Genomic DNA, 24,157 nt, shown 5'->3' with positions numbered 1-24,157 from the left:
TACATTGCCCGACTTGATTAGTGTGACTTTGGAGAACTGAACTATTGGGCTAGATTTTACTTTGCTTCTATTGTTTATAATATTTGATAGTTTATAGTTAGCTCTGAGAGGACTAACTATGAGGAAGCATTTGTTAAAGTTAGAATGCATTTTTTAGAATCATGTTTATTTAGAATTCATATTTGTTCACAGCTATACATAGACGCATGTGCTTGCTCACAGCGTAAAGTACTTCAGAACATACTTAAAAACTTCAGTGTTCCATCCCTCACCTCATAAGAAGTTACAGCATTTTCGTTATGATACACCCAAAAGAAATGCAGGTCATTTGGCCCAGCTTTCCAATTTCACAAACCAGAAAACTAATATCCAAGATAAATTGGCTGACTTGGCCTAGGTCACAAACCAAGGTATCTGTGATCGAGTAGAGGAATACCTGGTCCAGAACCCCAAATTATCCTCTGCTGTCAGTTTTAACTCACTTTTATCAACTGCAAAATATTCTTCCTCATAAAATGTTATCTATTCATTGTCCATTTCAATATTTCCCTTGTTATTATTAAGGTTTAAAGGGAAAAGGCCAAGTTTAACTGCTCATTTATTAAGTACTGTATATGTGCATCATACATTTGCTCTTTTTAAGTAGTAACAAATAAAAATAAAATAAAACCCAGTAACTAAAAGTACAAGAAAAAACTTCTTTCTAATAATCTCCTATAGAATTATCACCCGTGAATATACTTAAACTTTTTTTGAAAATTTTATTTTCTTCTTTATTTATTCCTGTTACATGATTCATTTATACAGAGGTACCTCGGTTTTGGAACGTCTCCGTGGATGGACATTTCGGTTTACGAATGCTGTAAACCAGGAAGGAAATGCTTCGGTTCTCGAACACGCCTCGGAAGTTGAACATGCCACACGGCTTCTGCTGAGGGCAAGGTCCTGAGGCCCAGCTGTGGGCTGTTGATCCCTTGGTTTCTGAACGTTTCAGAGATCGAACGGTCTTCCAGAATGGATTACGTTTGAAAACCAAGGTACCACTGTATTTATTTATCCAGAGACTATTTCTAAATTTCATGTCCTCTTGTCTGTTATCTTGGAATTTGGTGAAAAAATTCTGTACTTAGTCTAAGAAATAGTCCCCAAACTGACAATACTGCCAAGTTAGTTAACTGTATGTTTTTAGGCCCATGTCAAATATCATTCTTATTTTAATAAAGATTTTTTAGTTAGACTAAGAAGTTAAGTATTAAGAAAATAGTACTTAATTGTAAATGATGGCATCCATTAAATATAAATACCTGATTATATTTCTTTTATATAACAGATTAACAATATAGTTCTGACTAAACCCCTTTTAATGTAAGTTATTAAGCCAAATTCCTTCCTACCTCTGGAATTCATTTATAAAGGTGTAAGATTTTAAAATTAGTACCCATATACAAACCAAATCAGAACTGTATTAAAATATTTGAATACTGGGAAATAGAGGTAAAATATAAATTAATACCTTTTTCTTGAAACAACAACAACAACCTTGGCCTTTTCTTCGTATTTACATTTTACTTTATATGCTTACAAATTGAGGGTTATTTTTAAAACTATTCATTTGCACTGAATTCATTATCTTTAATGTCATCTACAATGAATGTAGAAGAGATTAGAGAGCGATTAATATAGTATTTAAAGAATCAGACTCGTCAACAATGACATCATTAGAAAGAGCTTATTTTCATTCCAATGCCATTAACAAGAAAGGCCTGATGGGTGAGTTTTCTTTATAACCCCAGGTTCACGTGGACCGGGAGGGCCCACCTTCCCAGCAGGGAGAGCCTGAATCACAAGCTCCAGCCTCCATCGATGACGACAGGATTCCCTGTTACGTAGGCAGACTGCAGCGGTAAACACAAGGAGACAGAACGGTTAACCAGGTGTAACACGGGTTCTGTTTTTTCCAGTTCTATGACTGAGATAGCTAAACAATTTACTTTCGTGGTAAAGAGAAAACTCACTTAACAAAGAGAATTTATGAAAACCTGAATTAAATTTTGGATGATTTAAAATTGCCGAGTGTTCTTGTGGCCTGGCCTCTGGCTGGCGTTTGAGCGCGTGTCACGTTATAAGCAAGATCTGTGAGGTGTTTGGTGTCACAACCAGAAAACTAAGAAGTTACGTGATGTATAGTCATTCCCCAAATTAGGATAAAGCGTAGGCTAGAACAGTACAGTTTCATTTTAAAACTCAGAACTATTCTAAACTAGCTGACTTTTATACAATTAATAACTTTTTGAATATAATCAAGTGTGTCAGTCATTAAGCGGTCATGTCAATTACTAAGCAAAAAATTTTTAAAAAGATATTGTATATATAGTTAATCAATATACATAGGCAATTCCAGGAACCGAAGTAACTAAATGTATTTGAAAAATTTGTATAAAGATAATTATTATTATAATCTATTAAATAGTTTTAGATACAAATCTGGGCTAAACTAAAGGAGTTAAAATAACTATTTTTTTCCACAGAATTTTTCATTTTCCAAGGGATTAAAGCTAAAATTATTTTTAAACCTTGAGGTTTAAAAAATCTGTTTTAACTTAAATATGGATAATAAAGATTCAAATTTGTGTTCTTAGTTTTAAATTTCTCTAAAGCCTGAGACAATGGAAGAGGGAAGAAGGAAAGACATTATAACTACAGAAATTTTAAAGTTTATTCCATGAAAACTGATCATATAATGTAGATAAATGAGAAAGGTTACTAATTACTTTACCAAAAACTGACCCCAACCCTCCCAAGTATTTTTACAAGGCAAGCTTTCTGTTTGTTACACATCTGTACTCTGGACTCCTTTAAAATTAGGCCAAAGGGCCTTTTGTTGTACATTCAAGCCAGAACATTTCCAAGTATTTGGTAACATAAGCTCTGGATAAACGAAGGCAACTTAACTAATCAGCTGTACCCCTAAATCAAATGAGCTCTTCTGAAGATATGCAGGCAGAGAAGTCACAAAGGCCAACATACTTGCCTTATTAATAATTTGTCTAGCAAGTTCCCCAGCTACTAACAACTGTTGTTAATAGTTCTGAGAAGTAGTAACTTCTCTGTCACGAAAACATTTCAAATCCTGTGTCTGTCACAGTCCCCGATCACCTGGTGTGCCACACCTCCTCACTCCTGCCTCTCACTTCCCTTCCCTTGTCTCTTTTCAAACGTTGTAGTTTCTTGGTCATGTAACATGCTCAGCCATAAAAGAGAGAGGGCTGTTCTTGTGCTCTACACATTATAAATACAGTGTCTGCTTTTGCAGTAGTAGTATGCTGTTTAAAGTATACAATAGCTGTTAAAGAAGAAACTGGTTCCTAAATAGATGGGAAGTGGAAAGAGGCAGAATTAGGAATTTCCATGCCTGACGACAAACAAGTAAGAATTCATAGAAAAAAGAGCCAATGGGAGTCTGCTAAATAAGGCACCAGTAAAACTAAAAACACCAGATGCCAATTTTGTGTTTGCCACATACAATTAAATCTGATGAACCCTCTCCCCACTCCACCTGAGGCTCTTATAATTTTGGAGTCTCATTTGTTTGATTTACTCTTAACCAGGGTTTCCCCAGCTACAATTTTGAAAGCAATTGTCTTTTTAAAAATTGAGCGACTTTTTTTCACTCCTTTGTTTCATTTTGCTACAAGATTTAGTGACATGGAAAGTTGAATGAGGTTAAGTCGGCAGCTCGGATCAAAGTGGCCTTTCTTTGAGCAAATTAAATCAGAACGGATCCCTGTCTAGTAAGTGCAGCACCTTAGCATATATATGCCATAACTCTCTAAAACGACATTTTTTGTTGAGCAACTAGTGGCCAAGTATGATTGAGGATAATGAACTCCCTGGGAAGAGCAGTGCTTACTTCATCAGAAGCCAGATACACGCACAGCAGGGCTATTTCTTCTGCAGTTGCAAATCTTCCAGTCTTCTGTCTCTTCAGAAAATCGCTCAGTGCCTGTGACCAGAAACCATGCCAGACATCAGTACCTGTCTGTGACCAGAAGCCATGCCAGACCTGTGCTGCAGTATGAACTCACTTGTAATTCCTTCTGGGGGGGGTCAAAGGTAAGACGAATCTATAAAGGACCACTGGCTTGCAGCCTTAATCATGCATGACACATAATATGTGAAAATGTCATTAACTGTGGACTAAACAGACCAAGCAGGGCTATGGTGACTTCCTAGCTACTCAAACTATTTTGTTAGACTAAAACCTACAGGCACTGTGACCGATCAGAAAGTTAATATTAAAGTTAATATTACAACTTTTGTAAAGTTGTAGTAAAATACACCTAATGGAAAATTTACCATCCTAACCATTACAGTTCAGTAGTGTTAAGTACATTCACACTGCTGTGCAACCAATCTCCAGAACTCTTTTCATCTTGCAAAACTGAAACTGTATCCATTAAACATCTCCCCATTCCCACTCCCTCAACCCCTCCCAACCACCATCCTATGAATCTGTCCACTCTAGGTAAAGAAGAGGGCATTTTCTAGCCAGAAGATTGAAACACATTTGAGAGAGTAGATATACCTCTTCAGGATTTGGCCTGGCTTGTATTCTTTCTTGCAGAGATGGGGTATCCACGGTTCCTAAATCAAAGGGGGACATTCAGCTTGGTTACGTACTTTAACTGAAAAAATAAATTAACAATTAAACTTCCTTTCCACATGATATGACAATCCATGAAATCCCTCTCCACAACGTAGAATGACAATTTCACCTCTACCTGCTGGCCCTTTTATTTAATAGGCTTATAACTTCTTTAATAGCATTTCTATGACTTTTTAAAACAGAGACTATAGTTCTTGGTGACACTAGGCAAGAGCTCTGGGTGAATCACCCAGCATTCCTAAGATATATATTTTATTTTTTTTTTTAAAAAAATCTATTGATTTCAGAGAGAGGAAGGGAGAGGGAGAGAGAGAAACATCAATGATGAGAGAGTCATTGATCGGCTGCCTCCTGCACGCCCCTGACTGGGGATCGAGCCCGCAACCCGGGCATGTGCCCTGACCGGGAATCGAACCCTGATCGTCTGGATCCTAGGTTGATGCTCAACCTCTGAGCCACGCCCGGCCGGGCAAGATATATATGTTAGTTGTACTACATTAACATGATCCTTTATGGATTTTAAGCACTTTTACATGTATTACCTCAGTTGATCCTCACAACCATCCTGAGATAAGGTACAGTCATAGAAGAGCTTTACCAGTACAAGGATCCAGGTTGCCTACTGCTCTCAGAACCATTCCTGCTGCAGGCTCACTCCAGGGATCCTGAGGGACAACTCCCTGACTGCCATTGTCCTCTATAATTTCGGTGGTTCTAAATTTTCCTCATTACCTTGCCTATTTTCATTGGTTTCAAATTCCTATTTTTAAGCACTATCTCATGTTTCTCATAAAAAAATGTACTTTGAAATTATTTTGCTTAAAAAAAAAAAATGACACTAAAAAATTTTAAATCCCACTTAGTTCAAGTTCCTGCAGAGCAAGTGTCCCAGACTTTTTTTTGTTCACTTATGTAGTCTGTAAATTCTCTCTAGAGGGCTTTTTTAAAAATATACATTTTTATTGATTTCAGAGAGAGGAAAGGAGAGGGGGAGAGAGAGAGAAACATCAATGATGAGAGTTATTGATCGGATGTACAGGGCTGTTTTTCTCGGATTGACCGTGCTCCAGAGAACCACATGGTCATACATCGTTAGCCTCAGCTTCATCTTTAGACGATGCTCCTGAGAATGCCATAGATTTGCTGTTTGCTTGGAAACCATTTCTTAATTTTATCACCATTTGCCATTTCCCTGGAGAGGCTGGGAATCAAACTCAGGAAATCCTGGCTCTTTTTTTGTTGAACAGCCCTTTCTTTGGCTTCTCTGCCTCTCCTCACATTTTACTGTCTAACGCTCTGGGTGGAAACTGCCTTCGCTGGATAACCCAGTTCATTGGGAATGTTTTCTGCCTCACATTTACTGCAGGTAATAGTGTTTCTAAACTTTCTGAAACCACACAGTAAAGATCTGCTTGCATCAGTTTCCAGTGAGCCTCAGTGGAAGGCGAGGGCTCATTTCACATATGGCTGGTATGAATGGCTATTAAATGAAAACTGCAGAGCAAGCCTATGCCTTCCACTAAATCCCATTGTCCTGGACTCTGCCGTGCCCATGGCACAGACCGACACCCACGCCATAGTGTACCCGGGTCCGGTGCCGAGGCATGTGACTGTACAAACACCCGCACCATCCCAGACACAACCGTCCCTACTCAGGTTTTCTCCTGTGACCAGCTCGGCGAGTCACGGCTGGTTCCTTGTTCCAGAGAGTTTGATACCATATTTTCCAGTCTCCTGAAAAGCCCAGCCGCTAAAACAACCTAATTTTCCAAATCATTTTGCCATTTATTCCATTGGGTAAAATAGCACCGAGTGTAGCTGGACTCCAAGTATCACCAGTATGTGCTAAACCTGTCTCTCCCATACCCCCCTTTTTCTTAGTGTTACCTATGTGTACCTTTCTAGTTCCAGAAAAATCAAGCAGAACACTCCAGTCATGGGAAATTCTGTAGCTTGCAGGATATTTAGCAGTTTTCCCTCTTTAACTAATAAGTCAGTGGTTTTCAACCTGAGGGGAGACCGTGATGGATTACACCAGAATCTCCCGTGGGGCTTTCCAAATCACAGGCATGCCTCATTTTATCGCTCTGCGCTTTACTGTGTTTCACACCTGTTGAGTCTTGCACGAAATGAATGCAAGACCCTCTGCCAGCAAAAAGATTACAACTCGATTTATTGTGACACTCGTTTTCTTGCGGTGGTCTGGAACCGAACCAGCAATATCTCTGAAGTATGTTATATTGTACACACAGTTTTCCCAATCAACTCCTTCCCCAAATTCTGGCATGCCCTTCAGGTTTTGAAAAGTCCCTCAGGTAATTGTGAAATTATACCCCTCCCCAACTCCTCAATACCAGTTGTGAACTACTGAGAGAAACTTTGATCCTGGACATGCAAAATTTAATTTCTTTTCAGAGAGGCAGTTAATAATTGTTTTTAGGTACCTTGTACTCATTTGGGGTGGGTGGAGCCAGGTGAGAGGGCAAATCTACTTATTAGACACACCCATGGTTATTAACAGAAGTTATTCTCGAGAAATAAGTTGTTGAATGTTTTTGTCTGGACAAATTGAATGTCCTTTCTACTAATAACGAGTTTTGCTTTTCTCCTTTCCTTTGTATGAGAGGTCAGCATACTTTCTGGTAAAAATAATTTGAGCCATGAGAAACATCTGGTGTGTTACAACTACTCAGCTCTGCCTGTAGCATGGACACAGTCCCACCGAACGCAGGAGCAGGCTGGGTGTGGATCTGCTCCCGTAAAACTCTATTTACAAAACAGGCGGTGGCCAGATTTGGCCTGCAGGCCTTTGTCTGCTGCCCTGTTATAGCCTAAAGGAAGGTGTTAATTACTCCTTTTAATTTATGGGCCAGCCCAGGTGATTTAAGTGACTTAGCAGCTCCAGGTCTCCCGGGAGGCTCTCCTTACCTTCTGCCCGCTGTCCTGTCAGAACTGTTGACTCTTCCTCTTTCCCCGACCAGGTCCTCCCTGGTCTGCTTCCAAGGCACTAAGGCCTGCCCAGTGCTGTCTCTGCCACGTCGTTTGGAATCGCCCCATGCACGTAAGGAACATTAAACCCTTTGCCTCTGTGGCTTGTTCCTAATGACAGAGCCTCTCGTCATCAGTTACCTTGACAAGCCTAGGCCCTTTTCTTTGGAACTTTTCCCGACGACAGGATACAATAAAACGTGAAGTAAACAAGCTTCTGTAGATATCTTTCCCGGCGGGAACCCGGATGTCAGGAAGGACTTGGTCACGGTCATGGTCACGGCCTATAAGTGCGGAACTCACCTGGGCACACGCAGTTGCACCTGATACCCTGCTGGATGAAGTCTGCAGCTACAGCCTTGGTGAGGCCAATCACGGCCGCCTTGGTTGTGCTGTACACACACCTGTTCACCACTCCTGGGGGAATGGAAGGAACAGAAACATAGCCTCCTTTAGAAAGGGAACACAAATAACTGTCCCCAGTAACCACTGCCATGCTTCTCCCCACCCCACCCTTTAAAAAAATTGACATCAGGTTTTCTCCCTTACTAGGGCTAGTTTCTGAACGTGGGAAAATAATATCATTATTGGCACAAGTCAGTCGGGAGTTGGGTGCTGCACCTAGGAGACTGCAGTGGTCTTAGTTTTTCATCAACAGCTGGTAGATCCCTTAGATTCCAAAAGAGAATCAGGGTAAAGGAAAGCAAAACACGACAAAATCAAGAGGCTTAGGCATTTCTTTGCATTCCTCTCCTGTGTAGGTTCAAGGTGTGCATCTTTGCCAAGAGAAGAATGTTATCTCAGCAGCAGCTATTGCATTTTAAACCTGCAAACCCATCTGTGCCAGACTGTGACCTTGTCTCCAGTTTGCACTGCAATCCTGGCTCTTCAACTTGACTTCTCATTTGGGGCCCAGATCAGCCATCTGCGAAGCTCTCATGTCCCCAGGCAGTTACCTCCCCAGCAGTGTGACAGCACTTTGCACAAAGCTCTGTTATAATCTTGTAGACGTCTGAACATACCACTCCTGCATTAAACCTTCACGCCTGCAGAAGACGTGTGCTTGCCTCACACCCCCCCTTTAGGACTGTGAATTCTTCTGGAGCAGGGGCACCTAGTGGGTGTTCAATACATACATATATTTTTTAAATCCTTCCCTGAGGAAATGTTTTAGAGGGAGGAAGGGAGAGAGAGAAACACTGATGTGAGAAATATCGATCAGCTGCCTCCCATATGTGCTCCCGGACCGGGGATCGAACCCACAACCTAGGTATGTGCTCTGACCGGGAATCGAACCCTCAACCTTTTGTTGCACAGGACGATGCTCCAACTGAGCCACCCAGTCGGGGCAATACATCTTTTTTGATTAATTAAATGTAAAGTGTTTCCTTCCCCCTCTTGATTTCCTTCTTCCCTCTCTTGATTTCTACTCCATACCCATTAGAAGAAATTAAAGGAGGGCAAAGCAAAAAAAGCTTTTATTTAATTTTATGACTGGTTCACATCTAAGGCAAAGGGACTGGTTGTTAAGGAACTTAAGCCCAATTTTATTTTATTTTTTAAAATATATCTTTATTGATTTCAGAGAGAGGAAAGGAGTGGGAGAGAGAGAGGTAGAAACAGCAATGATGAGAGAGTCATTGGCTGGCTGCCTCCTGCACACCCCTGACTGGGGACCGAGCCCGCAACCCAGGTATGTGCCCTGACCGGGAATTGAACCCCGATCGCCTGGATCCTAGGTGGATGCTCAACCGCTGAGCCATGCCCGGCTGGGCTTTAAGCCCAATTTTAAACAGCAGTTTTGAAGTGATGTGCTGGCTTTATGAGTTTTGCTCTGCTTGTTCCCGTAGCGGGGAAGGTGTGTGACCGTGCATGGTGATCCCAGGACCACAGGCCTACCTTTGATGCTGGAAGCCACAGAAGACATGTTGATAATGTTGCCAGACTTCTGAGCGAGCATCTGCCAAAACAAAACAAATGTTTAAAAAATGCCACTCTGCAGGCTAACAATATTACCTCTGTAAAAGATTTGCATTTACTTGGGGTTTGCAGAACCATCTTATCAGCTGTTAACACTGAGAGCTGTTACGCAGTCTTAACAGACCCGCCCAATCACTGCTGGGCATCGATGGCACGTGCTACGGTCACTGGCGGGAACAGTCCCCTGGGCACTGCCCCCTTCCAGTGGCACAGGTGCTCTGCCAGAGCAAGAATGAACTCTGAGCTAAAGGAAGTCAAATGAACAGTATCCCTGTGTGTTCTTGATGTTGGAAAACTCCCACCTTCATTCACCACAGTATTGGTTTAACACCTACTGTGGTCGGCTACCGTGCCAGGCCCAGGAGTTTCAAAGGTCAATGACAGTCCCTGCCTGCTGCCAGCTGCCAGCTGCCGGCCTGACTGCAGTGGCTGATTTAACCAGGACCCAGTGACAGCAGAGGCATCACAGAGAAGAGGGGGCTGCGGGACACCCAGAAAAGGCTCTTGAGAAGGGAATATGTGGGTGGATTTTTGAAAACTAGAGTGTTAGTTAGAAAAATAAACGAGAAGGGTGTTTGAAGGAGAGAACCCTGTGTAGAAAGGCTTTATGGAGGAACTGGGAGGCAGGGACGGGTCTGGCTGCAATGTAGGGTGTGGGGGGGTGAGGCTTCAGAGACCACCAGGGCCTAAATGTAGGAATTTGGGCTTCACCCTGAAGACACTGCAGTGGTTAGAATGAAGGTTTAATGTAGGAATGGTGTGTTCAGACTCGGGGATTATGAAGGTGGCTGGTATCCCGGGGAGGAGGCCCCTGGAAGCTGAGGTAGTGAGTTAGGACAGGGGGTTGAAAACAGATGCAGAACCGTCTGTGGATAACAGAGGCGGAGGCAGTTGAGGTAGTAAGGGCAGGACTTGGTAAATGGTTATGTGCAGCGAGGGCTGCCTCCCCCACTAGAGCCGTGTTTCCTAAGAACACCGCCCTCAGAATTAATTCCTCCACTAAAGTGTGAACTTGGTGAGAGGAGGGTCTCCGGATGTTTTGTCTTTCTAGACTGGGCACACAGTAGGCCGTCAACGCACTTGGATGAATTAAAGTAAAGTGCAGATTGCTGGGCCCTGTCCCAGACCTAAATATTTAATAAGTGCTATGAGTTAAAGTTTTCAAGTGAACTTTATACTTTATTAAATATAACACGTACGTATGTTTTGGAGATAATACATGTATGTGCAAGCGCACAGTACCCATGAATGTTTTGGTGGGAAAAGCAAGAGCTGGGGAGGGTTCCTGCCTCCTGGGCACCAACTTCTCACGGAAACTGGAGGCTGGGAAAATGACCGTGAAGAACCAGGGGAGACGGTGGGCCAGAGCGTGCTGAAGAGTTAAAATAACGTGGGGGAGACGGAAGGCCAACCAGAGAATAGAAGCAAAACTGTATGTTCCACATCATGAAAATCAAGCGAAAAGTTTCTGAAAGCAGCCTCAATAGGCGGAGAAAGGGTCTGGAACAAAAATCACTCTCTTTGGGGTTTCTCCAGCAGCTTTTGGACAAAGGGGTGTAGGGCCCGAGAAGGCGGATGATTGGATGGATCCAGGGGTGAGGCTGCAAGATTACCGGGTTCCTCATGGTATTCTTCCTACTCCCATTTTGATACTTAGCTACTAACTGTACCTCAAAGCAGATGCTAAGACCACCCTAAGGCGTTGCGCCGGATGGACTAACAGGACACGGGAGAGAACGAGGTGATCCGACCAAGTCAAGGAAAATGTCAGGGGAGAAATATTTACCCCAAGTTGTTTGTCTATACAATAAAGAATGTAAAAATGAAATGGGGTCCTCATAAAAACCCCAGACAATTAGTATAGTAAAATGGCGCTGGAAACCAAGCCTTCAAATTATTCTTTCTTATCAAATCTATCAGATAGCATAACCCATTTTTTAATTTATTTATATTTCCCAGTTTTATTGTTGCTACCACTGTCATATATAACCCATTTTGAATACATATAGAATACATGTAGCCCAAATTAATGTATAAAGATGGGCTATTGAGTAAATTCACTCTCCAGTCTTCTGATATGCAATAATAACTCGGGCAAAACTTCAGGAGACGGTGGTGCTGCCCCCTGCCACCTGCACCATCCACCCCCCCAGGTCTCTGCTGACCCTAGCGCCTTCCACTCCGCCTTCTCAACACCAGCTCGGTACCTGTGGTCACTGTGTGAATGCTCTTCCCGGCTCCCCGTGCAACGGTCCTCTCTGGCAAGGACAGCTTTATAAAGGGGAGTGCGTGGTACACAGTAATGCTACATAGGATTGATGTCCCAGAAACTCAGGTGGGGGCTAGAAAGATCTGTAAAGATTCCCTCCAGCTTCATCCTACTCTGGCCCAGCCCTTCTGTTCCCACTGACCAGAGCTCAGCTCCTAAACCAGGTGGATGTTGGCTTCTGGGTCTTCAGCGATTCCATGCCTGACCTCCAACTGGATTGATGACCTAGATTCCTATATTTATTCAACAAATGTTTTCTAAGCACCTCTATGTGCTAGGGGCCCTTCTAAGATACAGAAAGGGGTTAAAAACCCCACGTATACAAGCCCTACCCAAATTCTTGCCATTATGGATTCTCTCTGCCATTCCACAGTGGACCTTGGATTCTGCATCAGCCTCTTCTTCAGGATTCTCAACTTGTTTCCTGCCTTTTGACTGACCTTCCAGTTTTGGAATGATTTCCTGTCTGTCTATCCATGAACAAAAATTTCCTACAGGAGTTCCTATGTTTTGACCACCTGACATTTCAGATCTGCCTAGACTCCAAGTCCTGGCTTCCCCTGGAAAATTCCAACCTGGGACACATGCATCACGGTGAGTGAACACAGAGGATCCTAGACAATTAGGTCTGGAAGGGATGGTAGCCTTTCACCTTCATTTAAATAAAAGAAATCCATGCTGAAAGGGCCAAGTGCCATCTCCCAGGTTACGTGGTGAATTAGGGGCAGAGCTCAGGCCGTACGTAAGGTCTTCTGAGGCCAGGGTCAGATTTAACAAGTCCCCAGTCATTAATGTCGCTTGGGTTTTTGTTTGTTTGTTTGTTTTTTACACATGCGTGTTATTGGCTCATATGGATTATTGTTAAGATGCTTTAATAAATCATAGACAAACTCATTAATTTACAAGTTAGTGTTTGATATTTTGTAAACACTTATGTACATGTTTAAATTTCAGCTTCACTGCATCCATACCTGCTTCCCTCACTGATATTTGTAGAGCTTTCCAGACAGTAGGCTGGATTTACAAACGAGTCCCATACACGTGCGACAGTCTTACCTACCGTTCCCTGAGCTTTCCCCTTTACGTGCTCTGCTTCTTCCCCACACCCAGGGCTAAGGATCAGTCTTTGAACAATACATTCAAGTTCCAAATGAAAGATTCTCATGAACTCCAAATAAGCAAAATAGGCAATTTACATATTTTTAAAAGTTTGCTAGTTCAACGTTCCATGGATCCAACCAAAGGTCCCTTCTAGGCACTAAACAAGTAGATAAAAAAATTCCTTTGTTACTAAGTCCATTTTTCTAATTTTCCTTTTAACGTTCATCTGAATCCTTCTTGACATCAGGCTGAATGTTCAGCACAAAATACCAGCCTTGCCTTGTCACTGAAGAGCTCTCTCCAGCCCTGGGCTGGGCAGCATTGTGTACGCCCGCCATCTAATCCAGCTGGGAGGAGAAAACAGCTCTTCTGCATTTCTCTAGGGTTCAGTCTACAATCCTGAATTGGGCTGGTTCTGTACGCAGTCAGTCCCTTCCATTGTCTGAGCCTGTGCTGTCTGCTGCTATTGGCTTAGAAGCTCATTCTAGTCAATGTTTTTCATACTTATACTTCCCTTCCTCAGAGCATGTAGTGCGGTGCTTTCTAACAAAAGTTACTTAATGATTGTAAAATAAATTAAGAATACTGATGCCCTAGCTGGTTTGGGTCAGTGGTTAGAAAATTGGCCCGCGGACTGAAGAGTCCCAGGTTTGATTCTGGCCAAGGGCATGTACCTCAGTTGCAGGCTTGATCCCTGGCCCTGGTTGGGGTGTGTGCGGGAGGCAACCAATGGATGTGTCTCTCTCACATCGATGTTTCTCTCTCCCTCCCTCTATTTCTCTCTTTCCCTCCCTTCTAGTCTCTCTGAAAAGCAATGGGAAAAATATCCTTAGGTGAAGATTAAAAAAAAAAAAAAAGAGTACAGATGAATCGATGAGCTCTGGCCGGGTGGCTCAGCCGGTTGGAGCATTGTCCCATACACTGAAAAGGTTGTGCATTGGGTCCCAGTCGGGTGTAAGCCCCAGCCGGGAGGCAACAGATGCATGTTTCTCTCTCACATCGATGTTTCTCTCTCTCTCCCCCTTCCTCTCATTCTAGAATCAATAAAAACATATCCTCAGGTGGGGATTAAAAAAAATATCGATGAGTTGTGAAGGTGGAGCATTCAAGGGTAGCAGACTCGGGAGGAATACTGTGTCTTCAGCACACACTGTCTCTGACCTCTCCGGTACCTCTGCGTCTTGGCTAAAAGCAGGGGTGTTGGGAGAATATCAGGGAACAGAAAAGCAATGGGGTGCATCCATCTTGAGGGCATGCGCCCAGACACTGGAATTCAAGGAGGGGCCCACCTTCCAGGGTTCAAATTCTGGCTCTAACCACTTGCTGGCTGCGTGACCTTGGGCACGTGCCACAGCCTCCTGCTCAGTCTCTGCACCGTGGATGTGGTAAGGTAGTGAGTGCCCACCTCACCAGGCTGTGTGTCTCCTTGCTGTCCCTCTTCCAGGGACCCCCTCCCCAGACACCTAAGTGCACCTCACTGATATCCTAGCTTCTTTTTCTTCATAGCACTTATAAGCACCCACATAATGTATGTTTATTTGATTAAGTGTTATCTTGTCTCACCCCTCAAAAAAATGAAACCTCTCTTACAGAGGGACTTTGTCTTCTGCACCTAGAATGGTCCTGTAGAAAGTGCTTAATGCTCCTTGAATGTCTGAGCTGGAAGGTTCAGTGAGTTAATTTATATTAAATGCCTTGATATAAATGTTCAATTCAGGTTAGTCATTATGTCAGCGACTGTCACTCTTCTGCACCTGTGGGGTCCTTTCTAGATGCCCGTGAGGAGCCCTCCTTACCCAGGGGCGTTTCTCCTAGTGGGGGTGACCTCTTACCTTGGGAAGAAACGCCTTGATCATCAGGTACATGCTGCGGACGTTGAGATTCATTGAGAAGTCCCAGTCTTTCTCTTCGCAGTCCAGGATGGTTCCATGATGGACAAAACTGGAACAGTGATCACACAATGGGGAAAACGATCATTTAAAATGACTTCTATTCAATTCCTTATCATCTTTATTGTCACTTATTGACTTAGACAACTGTCCCCTCCCTTACCAAGATTTTCAACAATTCAAACAGTATCACTTAGTACATTAGGTTAGTAATTATCCCAACGACCTAAGCTAAATTTATTAAAAAAAAATATCCTTTTAAAAGAAGAAGGTGAGAGTTTGGGGCTACCAAACATAAGCAGCTCTACACCAGCAGCACAGAAAACAAGGAAAACAAATAGAAATGAGAACAGCACACCTACCCAGACTACTTTTCAAGAGCAACAGTGCCCCCTGGTGGCACAGATTTAACATTCTCAAGGGATATCAGCAAGGAAAACATCTCAGGGTAGCAAAGTAATATTGCTACTGCACACTTTTAACACACGGAGTCAACAGAGCAGACCAAAACAAAAACTTAAAATAACCTTCACTCTTTTTCAAGTCATACTTCCTTCAGGAAGTTTTCTAAAAACTGGAGTCCTAAGTGATTTCACTGTCCCTTGGACCAAAATTATGTAATTAATGATAAAATATTGTTGGTGTGATTGTACTTCCAGTTGAGTAGAATGACAGAAAGAACCTCATGCTCTATTTCTATACCCCTTACTTAGCTGAAAATTTAATAAATGCTCAAAAACTAATTTTTCTAGTTGATTTTTTCATGGCTCTGGGTATATTCTTATATGAGGGATGAGCAGGTTGTTTATAAAATAGATCATCACAAATTGTTGTGATCTATAAATTGTTGCTTTAATTTAATTCCCATATGTTGTAACACATGATACACTATGGATAGATTGAGGTCTCCCTACCCACCCCCTGGCTGAAACATGGTTAGGAAGAAACACAAATATATGTTAGAAGGCTCTAGGATTATTCTATCAACCCAGCAGTACAAATGGAACATTACATAAGAAAAGTGAAACTTCAGAGTGTATCCGCTTAGTTTCTCTGTAAGCCTCCATTGTACTCATTGCTATTGTCACACCTGAGAGAGGACTATGTTAGCAGTCACTGCATCAATATATAGCTGCTCCAATTCCAATCTCAACAGTTACAGGGCGGTGAAAAGCTGGGAAAATTCCAGGGCAAGAGGAGTAGGGAAACTGAGACAGGAAAGTTAAAACAAGGCCAAACAGTGTGGGCAATTTGTAGCTGGCTTGTAAATAACAAGCCATTATCTTCCCCAAACCAACAACACTTGAGAGCAAATGGTTAAAAGCCTCCCTAACGAGAGAAGCCAGCCATCTCAAGGCTTGGCAAGATAAAATTGCCAGTTGCTTCTCATGAATTCTGGGAAGACCACAACAAAGTAAAAAGGGGCCTTGAGAATTAATCGGTACCAAAATATTCAGCAGAGGAATTTTGAAACCTATAGACAGGAGAGTATATAACACCTCAAACCCCCACCCAACCTGCTCTTCAGATTAGCTGAGAGCCCGTCAGCACTTCACAAGCCGGATGTATTGACTTGCTTGCTTTGCTTCTTTAATAAATTTGCTTGCTTTAATAAAATTGGCTTCATCACAACGCAAACATCTGGAGTTTTCTCTTTCAGTTCATTTATATGAGAAGACAAGAATCCAGGTTGGGGACAGCCCTCTCCCTCTGACTCAGGGGGCTGTCCAATATCACCTCTCTGGTGTCGTGAGAGGTGCCTTTACCATCACCATTCATGTGTGGCTCAGCAAGTTTGGGACGACCCTAACAAGAATTCCTTCTGTGCTGCATACAAAGGTACAATAATACATTTCTTTTGCTGGGATTCATTGTCCCAGTAAGAAACACTGAGCTTGGGATAGTGTAAAGGACTTGCTAGAACGTTATGCCAAAAAATTGGAAACATCTGCATTGCAATACACTGAGTACCTGGTTTCTAATAATGTACTTAGTTTCAAAGACACTCTACTGGAAAACAATTTTTCATTTTATTTTATAAGTCCTAGTGGGACATCAGGGACAAGTCTGTTGGTGTGAGCCAGTCATCAGCCTTAAGGAGATCAATACTTTTTGATTAGTACCAGTTGTCTTGAGTAGACCTTAACTGCCTTTTGGCCCCAAACCCATGTCAACACCTATGGCTGTCTCACTTGCAATAAAAATTCTGTCCAAAATCAAGTCATATTTCCCAAAGACTATATTATGTTTCATCATGAATAATTTGTCCATATTACCAAAATTATTTTAATAAAAGTCGTAGAAAAGTTTCTGTAAGGAGAGCGAAAGCAAAAAGTTCTGAATTACCCGGCAACATTAAAGAGAACATCAAGTCTCTCGACTTCACTGGCAAACTGATCAATTTGTTTCTTCTTTGTGACATCGAGGACCCGAGTTTGAATACCTGAGAAATAAAACAAAAGACACGGTTTCCCTATACCCATGAAAAATATCTAGCCTTGGAGATTCAGCTGTTTGGAAGTGTGAAGACTGCAGTAACTGGCCAGTTAGGCTTCATAGGATTGTGGCTCATTAGTAGGGACTTAAGAATCTCTTAGTAACAATCTTAAAGTCCTCTCCCTCTACACCTCCCAAGAACACACCTCTCTCCCTTCCTTTCTCTCTACTCTCTGAATTAATCAGTAAAGGCCTTTTCTGAGTAAAGACTACAGTGAAGTGTAAATGATCTACATCAGATGCTTCTCAGTAAGCTAGCAGAAATAACTGAACCTGGGCTACTTTAGCTCCTCCTTTCCCCCAGTGGCTGAGTCCCTTCTACAGCGATTCTTAATTCTGTCTCCGTGTTGGGGGGGCGGGGGCAGGGTGGTGGGAAAGAGATTGCTTCTCTTTGTGAGCTTTACTTTTATGTGAATTCCATTATTTACTGAAATGACTTTGTTGGTCAAGGGTATCATCACTTACTTCTGGCCTAAACTGCAAGAAGAAATGAGAGGCCAGAAGAAGGATCTGGCCTTGAAAGATCTGGCACGGGGTCTGGGAGGAGCACACTGGAAGAGTTACTAGAGAAATCCAAACATTCACTAAGGAAAGCAGCACTCATTATTGCTATTTTAAAAAAACAAAACAATATATGGCCTATTTTATTATACTTTTTTGGATATAGGAAAAAAACTACATGAACAAAGAAAGAGAAGACTGAAATTGAGTTTCAGGAAGATCCCTTTCCCCTTTGTGCTTTGCCAGTACAATAGCTCTACTTTGAGCTGTGGGAATGATAATTGAACAGAGCCTAATTCAGTTAACTAATTCAACGAACTAATTTGTGTTTGATCATATGTAACCTGTTCTGTTTTGATTTCTTTCAGTCCTCTGCTCTGATTCCTTTCAGAGTAACTCTAATTGAAGTTCTCTGATGCTGGAGTTGGGTCCAGTGCGGTGCATTAAGGGGTGATGCACACATAAATAATTTGGGTAATCTCTTTGGGTTTCTGATCATGACACGAGCACTGGAAAGGCAGCTGGTCTGAACCGAAATGTGCTGTGAGTGTAAAATACACGTGGATTTCAAAGATTTAGTATGAAAAAAAAAAAGAAAATAGTCCATCAACAATTTTTGATTATGTTAAATGATAATATTTTAGATATATTGAGTTTAATAAAGTATATTATTAAATAAATTTTTACCTGCTTCATTTTTACTTTTTAAATGAAGCCACTAGAAAACTTTAAATAGCATCTGTGGCTCATGTTGTGTGGCTGTGGGACAGTTACTCTCATGGCAAAAGACCCAGGAGTGACAAGTTGTCATAAAAAGTTAACAGCTGTTAAACTTTCACATAGAATTTTCTTCTTAGGTACTGAATCCTCCAACATGTTGGATAAAAAAAAAAAAATTTAGATATATGTCTAAAATTTTGTTTATATATTTAAGTATGCAGATTTTTGCCTGTAGGCTCACGGAATATAAACGTGCTCATCGGAGAGTCGGGCTGCAGTGGAGGCCAGTGGAGCCGAGCGGCGAAGGCATTCTCTTCAACGCCCGAGTGCTGTCGCTTTACAGTGTGGTGTAGACTCTGGATCCCAGGCTCAAGTGGCCGAGTTGCTTACCCGGGTACTTTTCCAGCTCCTGCAGTTTGGACTCATTGATATCCGTGGCTATGACTTTGGCACCTTCTCTTGCAAAAGCCTGGGAGACACAATACACAAAAAACCGCTTTGTTGACTTAGCTCAACTGCTCTCGTGAATGGAAAGTCATTTAGCTTTTCCTCCTTTATCTTATTTTCAGTGCCGCCCCGCCCCCTATAAAATAGGTGGAATTGCAGACGAACTAGTCTCACCTCCCCTTCCCATTATTTTTATTATTAATTAGAACAACACTGCATATATTGTGCTTGTCATCCGACTTTGTCCCCTTAGGAATTTGAAATAAATTAGTGTTTTGAAAAAACTAGGATTCTGTTACTAACACCTCTCAAAATACTATTCTGTGATATGATAGTCTGTATTCCATTTCTGAGCAGGTTCTTATTATATTCCATTTCTTACTATGTTCCAAATAAGAGAAAAATGGGTTACTTAAACACTTTTCCTCCCCAAAACATACTTCTGTTTTCATAAATGTCACACCATACCCCGCCATAGGTGTAAATGCTGACAAGCTCAGGTGTGGGGTGTAATGTGTGAGAAGTCGATATAAATGAGAAGGTGAAGGTAACCTGCCAGTTTTAACTCGGGAGTCTTTTATCTGAACTGATATAATTTCAGAAAGCTATGCACTCCCCAAGGGCTCCTGCAGTAAATTCAGTACGGCGCAAAGAAACCGAGACGGAGAAGTAAACTTCTCAGAATCAAAGGTTATTCGCAATGTCACATAACAAACTTGGGAGGTGTTCCCTCATTCAGGAGCAGCAGCTTTTCTTTTTGGGACTTTAGACAACAGAAGCACAAAATGCAATAAAAAAGTAAATAAAAGAAAGTAGAGCGGGATTAGCAAACCATGGAATCTGTCCATCTAATTCAATATTTCTACAGAGAGTGAGCAAACGGCAGGAGATGGGGACTTACTAAGGCGGCTGCCCGGCCTATCCCCTGAGCAGCGGCTGTCAGGATGATGACTTTCCCATCAAGTCGACCCATGATGGCACCTGCGGGGGCATAAAAGGCAGGGATTTACTGTGCCAGCAGCGACACCCGGAAGGAATGGCTCAATGTACCCCTTTCAGGGCTTGCAGGCAGCACCTCTGTACAAACAGTCCCCTCATCTGGACGCTTCTCTAGGTGGCTCGCTGTGCATATCAAGACCATTCAGCACAACCCCCTGAAGTGCTGACCGAGAGACACTGGGCTGGACCCCACCTTTCGTTTCTTCAGTACCTGGAGAAGAGGGCCTCTGACGGGCCCAGCAGGAGTGGAGCCCTTCCCCTCACTACGGCCCCGCTCAGTCCACTGCCCCCCCCCCCCCCCCCCCCCCCCGGGGCACTGTAGGTGCCGTCATTCCTCAGGCTGCTTCTTGCTTTTTCTCCTGTAAACTTTGGCCGGGGTTTGCACTGTGGATTTTCCTTGTCTCTTAGAAAGATGTCATGATTGACCTCAGAGACTCATTGAACTTAAGAGCTAGAAAATCAAATTATGTCGAATACCCCCATTTTACAGGCGAGGAAACTGGCCTGCTCAAGGCACAGAGCTGGCCCATAGCAGCCAGAACTAAACGCAGGCCTCCTGGCCCTTTTTCTGTGTGAACATTCCACCCACGATGCTTCCAGTTCTCTTTTAAAATTTAAGCACGCAGCAGTGACACTTTAACAGGCACATCGGTAATTTTTAAACGGGAGGACTGAGAACCTCTGACAGGGTAACAAGACAGGCATGAGATATTTGGCCAGTGCTTGGGTTGCATGCAGATCTTACACTGTGAGGAATGGCTAGTGATGGGGCTGGGTGGTCAAGAGTCAAATGATTAAATGAGGCTGTCTTCGAGCAATCAGGTTCCTTCTCTGACCCTGCTATCTTTAATGTGTGCCTCTGACCTCACACCAAGTCACAAAGTGGCTGCTGTGTCCCAAGGCATCATATCGGCATTCCAGGCAAAAAAAGGGGGTGGTGTGAGTTAGGTGGGTGGTGAGTGAACCCACTTAAATAGCACATGCACAACTAACCAAAACAATCGCTCTGCTCAGTTACCTGTCTGATAAGTGCAGGTAGCTAGCTAGTCTTGTCTACAGGGCTCACACGATCTATTCCTTTCTTTTTGAATTTTTCTCTGCTCTCTTCAGCCCCACCTGACTTTTTGCTGTACTCGGCGGGCACTTCCGTTTCAAGCTGCCACCCTTTGTCCAACCTCTGCCTTAGGAGGGACTAGTTGCTCCTGTGGGCAATGGGCACTGAAGGATTTATGGAGAGAGTGTGACCTGCATTTTAGAAAGATCGCTGTGGAGAACAGACCTGGGCAGTAAGAAGGGGTGGACGATGAGGCCCAGCCTGGTTACCAATGCACTAACTTCAGAGATTATGTGTATTTCCCAGTGTTTCCCAGCTGTGAATTCAAACCCAGGCCTGGTTGCAGGGAAGACCTGGTTCATGTTGCTCTTCTCTTGGTCCTCGCATGCCCAGTGGACCCCTTGTGGGGCCAGGGCCCTCAGCCTCAGGCCCCAGTAACTGACGAAGACCTGGGGAACTGACCAAGACCCAGGTAACTGACCATTAGGCCATCTGTGCTCTAAAACCCACTGCTGAGTGGGTGCCGAAGCCATGTACCCATGGGCCATGGCCTGAGAGTGGGGTAAACACTACGGCAGACCCATTTCTAGGAGGCAAGATGCTCCTGCCACTGGCCTCGAGGACCCTCCTGCAAATCGCAGGACCATCTGCAGGCTCCCACCCAGCCTGGCATCCAGTCCTCTCACCCTCTCCTGGGCAGTGGACTTAGCCTCACCAAGTCCCCTCCTCATATTCCCTCTCATCACCATTTCCCCTAGTAGAACCCGTGCCTGTTTAACTCTATCTTGGCATCTGCTCCCAAGGGCCAGGGACCAGCTGACAACTTCCCCAATGTTCTGATTAAGTCCACATTTGTCATGCGCTGGAGAAGCTGGGCTTTTACTGTGCCTGACCTCCTCTGATGCAATGAGTTTGCACTATTGTTTTTTCTTCTTACACAAGTGATACATTTCCACTTTAAACATGAAAAGTTAAGAGATATATTCAATGTATATTTTAGAAAGTAAGAGATTCCAATAATCTTTACTCTCCTCCAAACCTGAGCATGGTGTATTAAAAAGCTGTCAGTTTACACTGTTGTCAATAGTGACTTTCGGCACAAGGCACTGTGAAGGCCCAACCAAAGGACTCCCTTTGACACCCCGAGGAGCACACACTGAACAGCAGAGCAACTGTTTTGCTCACTCTGAAAACCTCCCCTAGCTGTCCTCCCTGTCTTTCCGGGACCAGGTTTTGGAGCCAAAGCCTTACTATTAGATAAAACTGCACTATCCAACTAAAACTGATTTATTTGGGAAAATGAGTGCAAACATGGCCTGAATTGGTAAAATGAGGCAACTTTCAATACATCCAACATGAGAACCACACACGATGGCTTTCTTACTCTAATATCGGAATCAAAATGTTAATTTCTGACAAGCATAGACACAAACAGAGCTTTTTCAAGAACTTTGTCTTCATGAGCCAGGAAGAAAAATGTTCACACAAGACACTGTAAAATCCTCCCTTCTTTGGCTATTTTGAAAAACTTAATATACCAGAGTTTCAAACTCTTTAAAAACCCACCCTTGTCCTGATCTAATTGCTAAAATTAATCCTGAAGTAGGTAATGTGCAGAAAAAGCAACATCTAAAAATTGAACCTCCTCTTTTCCCAAAGTTTCATTTAAAATACATTAGGAAATCTTACTTTAGAGCAGCAAAGGGATGGCGTCCTCCCGAACACTCAGCCAGCAAGAAACTTGAGACCTTTGTGCAGAAGCAAGTCAGGTGCTTAACAGTGCATGCTGGGCTTTGTAGTTCAGGTTCCTTATGTTTTTAAGAGGCTTCGCACAGTCGTATATTGTGTGTGTGTACGTGCTGCCACCTAGTGGAGCTCAGATAGAACTGTTAAGTCCCAGAGGAAGGTGAAAAGTGCAAAAGCATTTTACAGCTTATTTATAAGATGTGGAAATCATTTCCTTCACTTTAACCTAAGTTCTTGTCATTTGTTTGCACCTACTATGTGCTGTTTCGGGGTACTCAAGATTGAATGAGCCAGAAATTGGCTGTGGAAGATAGCAGAGCAACAAAATAGAAGGGATACAGGTCATTGAAGATACTGGAGCCTTCCTTCCTGGTCATTGAAGCTACTGGAGCCTTCCTTCCTGGCCTTTGACCCAGTAGATAGTTTTGGGGGAGGGAAATAAAAATTATCTTGCGTTTAAGGTATAGTTGTGGTTATTGCCATGCTCAGTCTTCTCTAACACTAACACATGTTTAGGGGGAAGGCAGCCACCCTGACTACACTGAGGGGGCAGGGGTGGGGATCTTCAGTGGAAGTACATGTTGGATGAAAAAAAATTAAGCCTGGCTGACGAGAACAGATGTCAGATCAAAAAGAAAGAGCTAGGTCATGTGAACCCTCTATGCTAGGCTTAATAATTCACATTTTAGCAGGCATGTAATTGGGCAGAGTGATTGTGTAGGTTATTGTGCATGTAGTATTTAAGCTGCTTCACTCAACACCCATCCAACTTAATTTCCCCTGCCTTTTACTTTCTGAAGGCCAGGAAGCAAAATTCTCAATTTCTAGTCTCCTTAGCTGCTAGAGCTGGCTGGCCAATGAAACATGGCCTGGAGTTTCTGAGGACGGCTGCTCTCAGAAGGGTGAGGCCTCTCTGAAAGGCTTTTGACTTCTGCTCTTTCTCTTCCTCTTCTTTTCTCCTGGAATATAGATATGATGCCTTGGGACACAGCAGCCACTTTGTGACTTGGTGTGAGGTCAGAGACACACATTAAAGACAGCAGGGTAAGAGAAGGGACCTGGTTCCCCACAGACAGCCTCAAGGTAAGAGCCCTAGACTAGCTCCTCTAGACTTCTTATGTGAGAAAAATAAAACTTACTTTTTCTCTAGTTTTTTTGTTCTTGGAGCTAAGTGTGTTCGTCATAGTGGTTAAGGACAAACACTTGTGAAGTCAGAAAGATGAAGGTAGGTCCCATATATTTTCCTCAGTAGTTCAGTCACTTAACTCCTCACACCTGTTTTCTCATCTGTGCAATGAAGA

At 42.9% G+C, this 24,157-nt stretch overlaps 1 protein-coding gene across 1 annotated transcript; it reads right to left on the bottom strand.

The window, feature by feature from the left end:
• Nucleotides 1-145: 145 nt before the first annotated feature.
• Nucleotides 146-20,038, bottom strand: BDH2 (3-hydroxybutyrate dehydrogenase 2). Its single transcript, XM_016223642.2, has 9 exons — nt 19,959-20,038; nt 19,001-19,079; nt 17,240-17,336; nt 14,837-14,945; nt 9,554-9,614; nt 7,958-8,071; nt 4,586-4,644; nt 3,911-4,003; nt 146-1,895 (listed from the first exon to the last, which is right to left on the bottom strand). The coding sequence occupies exons 1-9, from the start codon at nt 20,028-20,030 to the stop codon at nt 1,842-1,844; spliced, it is 738 nt and encodes a 245-aa protein (XP_016079128.1). The 5' UTR covers nt 20,031-20,038; the 3' UTR covers nt 146-1,841.
• Between the last annotated feature and the right edge of the window lie 4,119 nt (nt 20,039-24,157).

Source organism: Miniopterus natalensis, chromosome 1, assembly GCF_054644295.1.
Source record: "Miniopterus natalensis isolate mMinNat1 chromosome 1, mMinNat1.hap1, whole genome shotgun sequence".
Taxonomy (NCBI): Eukaryota; Metazoa; Chordata; class Mammalia; order Chiroptera; family Miniopteridae; genus Miniopterus; species Miniopterus natalensis.
This window is presented reverse-complemented; position numbering and strand designations above follow the sequence as displayed.